The 6,509-nt window shown below is 39.5% G+C and overlaps 1 protein-coding gene across 1 annotated transcript in view; it reads right to left on the reverse strand.

The window, feature by feature from the left end:
* Positions 1–5,422, reverse strand: part of LOC113168363 (coxsackievirus and adenovirus receptor homolog) — a 6,771-nt gene extending 1,349 nt beyond the window's left edge. The window contains exons 1-5 of the mRNA XM_026369381.1: positions 5,393–5,422; positions 4,011–4,066; positions 3,477–3,512; positions 549–884; positions 48–380 (exon numbers count right to left, since the gene is read on the reverse strand). Of these exons, the coding sequence (XP_026225166.1) occupies positions 48–380; positions 549–884; positions 3,477–3,512; positions 4,011–4,041 (736 nt within the window). The 5' untranslated portion in view covers positions 4,042–4,066; positions 5,393–5,422. The remainder of the gene's footprint in view (positions 1–47; positions 381–548; positions 885–3,476; positions 3,513–4,010; positions 4,067–5,392) is intronic.
* Positions 5,423–6,509: the final 1,087 nt, after the last annotated feature.

Raw genomic sequence — 6,509 nt, forward strand, 5'->3', positions numbered from 1 at the left:
CACACACACACACACACACACACACACACACACACACACTAACTCACCTGAGTCGTCGACCTTCAGGTCGATGATGCTCATCGTGTGGTTTCTTTCACTCTGGTAGACGTGACACTCGTACGTTCCAGTGTCACTAATCACCACGTTCTTCAGAATCAAAGACAGGTCTCCTTCCTCCATGTGTTCGTCCTTCAGCTCCACCCGGTTCCTAAAAGATGGATGCTGGCGTTCTGGATGAGATTGTCCGTTCTTATAGAAAAACACATTTTCTGGCTCCAGGTCAGGTCGGATCCACTCTAAGACTAAGATTTGAGTGTCTCTGGGAACTTGACAGGGCAAAGTTACAGCGTCTCCAGTTTCAGCTGTGATGTTTTTCTGGTCTGAAGGAGAAAAAACAAAAGAAGTAAAAGTACAACTCCCCACTTCTACAGTATCCAAAGACTGGACGCTGATCTGTGTTTAACTAGGTCGGGGGGGCACATGAGAGTGGTTGACCTATTTCAACCTGTCACATCAACAACCAGGGAACAGCTGCACTTCAAACTCACCTGCTTCAACCTTCAGGTGGATGATGCTGATAGGCTCAGTGGTCCCTGCTGTGCTGTTATTCACAATGAAGCACTTGTACGATCCAGTATCATTCATGCCGACACGCTTCAGAATCACAGATGCGTCTCCGTCCTTCATCTCTGGATCTCTCAGCTCCACCCGACCACGAAACATCGGATGCTGGTACTGTTCATAGGAGCGTCCCTCTCTGAAGAAGTAGACGTAACCCTCGGACCTCAGGTCCGGTCTGATCCACTTTAACATTAACTTGGCATTATTTCCACTCCCCTTACACTGAAGAATGACGTTGTCTTCTGGGTTTGCTTTAATGACTTCTGGTTGACACAAAATCACCAAAAACTCAAAACAAAGGTTTTAAAAACATGTTTGATGCAGTCGATCAATTTTATTTTATTGTCATCAGTACATCACATTTGTAATGATTTTCTCTCTAGACTGAAAGAATAAAGACTTGTTTCTGACATGTTGGAAGAACTGTTTAGAAATGTGGTTCAGTAGAAACAAAACTCTGAGACCAAACCTTGATTTCATGTCTAAAACTCTAACTTACTAATGTCAGAGTTTTCTTTAAGGCTCTGCTCAAGGACTAGTTCAGAGCACTCTGCACGTATGATATGACTGTACACTAGCGTTGTTTCGGTCTTGAATGATTCGTTCAATATGAACGAATCATTTCTATAACTTGGGAGTAATGAGTCCTCTCAGTGAGTGATTCATTCCTCTCCAGTTCATTGCTGTACCTTCTCTCGCCACATGGCAGCAGCTGCATTAGCTCAGTCAGCAGGACAGGAAACAGAAATGATTCGTTCACGACTCACTCAACTGTGAGTCTGTACTCAGGTCCTCGTTCTTTTGTCACGTGACAGCTGTAGCTCAGCTACGGAGCTGTGGACTGAGAAACATGGAAATGAATGATGTCTGATATCTGACGTCATTATTTATTCATGGAATCATAATTAATTAGTGGTCTTTGATTCTTGTAGATGTGTGTAGTGATGTTGCGTGGACACAATAAATGCACCATGTAAATATTTTCGGGAACTTGTTACTTGTTGCTTTAAAAGTCTCACTCATTATCAATAAGTTTAACTTTCACTCATCCTCTACCAGCCGTCACAGGAAAGGCTGCAGCAGTAACTTGCTCTCGTTCATCATTCATCGTTCACAGCTCAGGCTGTAGCAGCAGTAACTCGTTCGCGAATTGGTCTCTTGTTCATTTGTCACGTGACAGCAACAAAGTCACTGCTGCGCCCTTAAACAACAACATCAGGGAGGATGCAGGAACACAAGTCACTTTATTGTGGTGTGTATTTGCTTTCCTATGTTTTAACATGGTTTGAATTGCTTGTGGCATTTTGTGTATTATAATTTGAACAAACCATTTTGTCTTTACTATATAGTCTCTGAGAACCGCGGCCATTTTTATATCGCCCAATAGAGGGTTACACCACAACCCGCTGTAAAATGAACGAAATGACTCAAAATGGTTCGTTCACTTTGCAGTTCAAAGACTCGTTTATCCCACCTCTACTGTACACCACTTCCTACACAGATTCACAGATTCTCTCTTAGATAATTCTAAGCCCACTGCAAAAAGTCTTGGTGTTTGGTTTGATAGTAAACTTAACTTCGCGCATCATGTCACAAAGCTTGTTCAGGCATGTTTTTATCATCTTAGAAATATCTCCAAAATACGTTAAATTCTTTCTTTTCATGACACTGAAGTAATCTTACATGCATTTATTTCCTCACGCCTTGACTATTGCAACAGTCTGTTCACCTGTCTCAGTCAGAAATCTATTAATCGGCTTCAGATTCTTCAGAATTCAGCTGCAAGACTCTTAACTAGAAAAAGAAAATACGATCACATCACTCCTGTATTAGCTTCCTTACACTGGCTGTCAGTATGTTTTAGGATTGATTTTAAGATTTTATTAATAACTTTTAAAGCTCTGCATGGCCTTTCTCCCAGCTATTTATCCCAGCTGTTAAAGCCTTATGAGCCTGAACGTAGCCTGAGATCCTCTGGTAGAAATCTTCTGTATGTCCCTGATGTCAGAATGACTACTAGAGGTGACAGAGCCTTTTCAGTTAGAGCCCCTAAACTCTGGAACAACTTACCCGAGGATATAAGATCAGCTGACTCAGTAACATCTTTTAAAACTCTCCTTAAAACATACCTCTACCGGCGAGCCTTTTGCGATCTTCTGTAAATTAAAACAAATCTGTCCTTGGGAGGACTCTAGGGTAGTTGTTTGTATTATTGTTTTGTTTGTATGACTGTTTCCTGCACCCCAACCGGTCGAGGCAGATGGCCGTTTAACTTGAGCCTGATTCTGCTGGAGGTTTCTTCCCTAGGGGGAGTTTTTCCTCTCCACTGTTTGCCTAGTGCTTGCTCAAGTTGATCTTGTTGGGCTACATGTGTTTTTGTCTATTTTGTGAAGCACTTTGTAACATATGTTTAGAAAAGTGGTCTATAATTCAATTTATTATTATTATTAACTTTTCTGTGTGTGAGCATCGCTCCTGTCTGCACTGCCAACAGAAGTTTTACTGGAAGTTTTTCATTGTTCACATCGCGTCTGTGCACTGCAACAGTCTCTACTTGTGGTTTTGTGGTGTCACTTTGCAAATCTCTTGTTTTAAGTTCATGTTCTTTTTGTTCTTCTTGTATTTGTCCACAAATACAAGAACTCAAATCAACAAGTCAAAGTAGCTGGAGAGACTGAGTTACCCACCCATGGACTTGGTGTGTTGATGGGTGTTAACATCAAACCCTGCATGTGATTGTCCGTGTTATGTCATGTTTTCCCTTTGTGCTGCTTTCTGCAGACTTTAACACTGTTCTCCACACTAACTGGACTCTCTATCTGACAGTCATTAAAAATAAAAGACAGTTCACTAACCTTGGTTCGTTGAGCATCTCAGCACTGAAGTGAGAACTAAAAAAAAATGAAACAGTTTACTATAAAGTTTCACTCTGAGAAAACCCACAAAGGCGTTGGTTTGGTTTCCTGTTTTCTTTCAAACATCTTTTTTAACAACTTCTTGTTTCTGGATAACTTATAAATCAAGTTTCATTTCAGTTCATTTGTATCTTTGATCAAAACAATGGCTTCACTGTTATACATAAGAATATTTTATAATATTTTATCAGCTCATAAACCTGCTGTTTCTTTGTTCAGTTCTACTTCGTCCTATATTATCTCCTTTATTTCATATCAAGAGGTTCCAGAAAGTTATGATTACAATATCATTGTCTATTTTGTTTATAAATGACAGCAGCATATTTGATCAGGTCAAAGTAATTTATTTTTAGTGGCATGGTGGTTGATTTACAAATACTACTGAAACCAAAACCTGCTGATTTGCTGCACACACTTAAATATGTCTGAATATGTCTCAGAATCACTGGTGAAATATAAAAACACTGTACTTACAGAGCAGACAGAGCAGAGAAGCTCCCTTCATGTTCACAGTTGGTGTAAGAATAAATCTAAGGTTGAATGCAGAGATACATAAAGTAAAACTTACTTCCTCTGACGTCATTGCGACTGTCAGTGGTTTCCTGTTGTGACTGTTTCTGCAGAAACTTTTCTTTGTTTAAATTCAACAAAAAAGATAAATACTATTTTTTTTTAATTGGTCGCTGAAACATAACCTGAGGTAAAGATTGAGAGAGAGTTTATAAGGAAAAACTGATTATTGTGAAACCTGGTGAAACTGAACCAACACAAGGAAAGAACTGTGGCTTTAGTGGGTTTTTAATTTAAACAGAATATGGTTCAGTTTAACATTTTATAAACGGACACTTTCATAATGAACCACTGATCATTATCTTAAATCTCTGATTTAAAAGAATCGTCTTACATGTTGAAAATAAAGCTGCTTCCTGTAAGTGGTGATGGTTCACGTGACAAGAAGTGAGCTGCAGGTGTCTTTGCTTTTGCATCTCGAACCTCTGTTTTTTTAGTTGTGGAAGAAGTTGTAATTGCTCAGTGTAGCAGCTCATTGATCATCTTGTTCTGTTCAGTGTTTAAACTTCTTCTTTGTTAAAAGAACATCAACAATCCTCATCTAGATCAGTGCACTGAACCTGTGTCTATTATAAAAGCATCTCTGGGTCCCTGACTGTGAAGAATGATGAAATATATACTGTGTATATATATATATATATATATATATATATATATATATATATATATATATATATATATATATATATATATATATAAACTAATTTGACCGCAGGACATAATCATGTGATGATGCTATGATTTTAATTAATTAACCATCTGTGAAATTGACCCAGGTTTGGCAGAGGATAGATAAATATTAAATATGTATGTGTCATTCTCATGTCTTCATGCCCCCATAGTAGGGTGAATCTCAGGAGACTACTGCAAGTGACAGCAAAAAACTTTAATAGTGTCCCCTAATCCTCGTCTATATCCATGGATAAAAGCATCACATAAACACTGTTCATAGAACAACACGAAGGACAGATATTTCATTATTTTACTTTCATTGAACTAATTAAACATATAAAAACATTTTACAAATATAAAGGAGTAAAAATATAGAAGAAAGTTTTACAAGAGAAATTCACAGTTCAACTTTTCGCATTTTATAATATTTTATCACCTCAAACTTCCTGTTTCTTTGTTTAGTTTTACTTCTTCATATATTAGCTCCTTTTTTTTCAGATTCTAAAAAGTTATGATTACAATATCATTGTCTATTTTTCTTTTCAATGACATCAGCATATTTGATCATGTCAAAGTAATTTATCACTCTTCAAATATGAAAACACTGAACTTACAGAGCAGACAGAGCAGAGAAGCTCCCTTCATGTTCACAGTTTGCGTGAGAATAAATCTCAGGTTGAGTGCAGAGATACATAAAGTAAAACCATCCTTCCTCTGATGACATGGTTTCGTGGTCCTTGTGGTTTCCTGTTGTTTCTGCAGAAACATTTCTTTGCTTAAATGCAACAAACTAGATAAATGCTATTTTTTGTAAACTGCACACTGAAACATAACCTTAAGTAAAGATCAAGAGAGAGTTTATAAGAAACAACTGATTATTGTGAAACTTGGTGAAACTGAACCAACACATGGAAAGAGCTGTGGCTTTAATGGGGTTTTATTATTACATTTACATTTAGTCATTTATCAGATGCTTTTATCCAAAGCGACTTGTGAGGAGTGAGGAGCTTTCAAGTTAACTGTGGAGTTAACCACTCTGTAGGCAAGAGACAGAGCTTTTGAACTTGATCCTTGCAGCCACAGGAACCAGTGCAAAGATCTGAAGAGCGGTGTGACATGAGACCTTTTTGGTTGATTGAAAATGAGGCGTGCTGCTGCATTTTGGATCATCTGCAGTGTTAAGGCTGCTGATACACTGGACAGCTACCAGTTTGCATACAGGGCTAACAGGTCCACAGAAGATGCCATCACCACTACTCTCCACACTGCTTTGTCCCACCTGGAGCAGCCGGGGAGCTACGTGAGGCTGCTGTTTGTGGATTTGAGTTCCGCCTTTACCACCATCCTTCCTCACAGACTTGTGTCCAAACTAGATGCCCTCGGACTCTCAGCCTCCACATGCCTCTGGATTTTGGACTTCTTGACAGCCCGCCCCCAGAGGGTTAGAGTAGGGTCCCACATGTCGACAGCTCTCACCCTCAGTACCAGCTCCCCACAGGGCTGTGTGTTGAGCCCCCTGCTCCACACCCTCTACACACAAGACTGCACCTCCACCCACCCCAGCAACACCATCATTAAGTTTGCTGATGACACCACAGTGGTGGGGCTTATCTCTGGAAATGATGAGTCCGCTTACCGGGACGAGGTGGAGCAGCTCTGTGTCTGGTGTGGAAAGAACAATCTGATCCTCAACACAACAAAGACCAAGGAACTGGTGGTGGACTACACGAG

The sequence above is a fragment of the Anabas testudineus genome, chromosome 18 (genome assembly GCF_900324465.2).
Source record: "Anabas testudineus chromosome 18, fAnaTes1.2, whole genome shotgun sequence".
In the NCBI taxonomy this organism is placed as follows: Eukaryota; Metazoa; Chordata; class Actinopteri; order Anabantiformes; family Anabantidae; genus Anabas; species Anabas testudineus.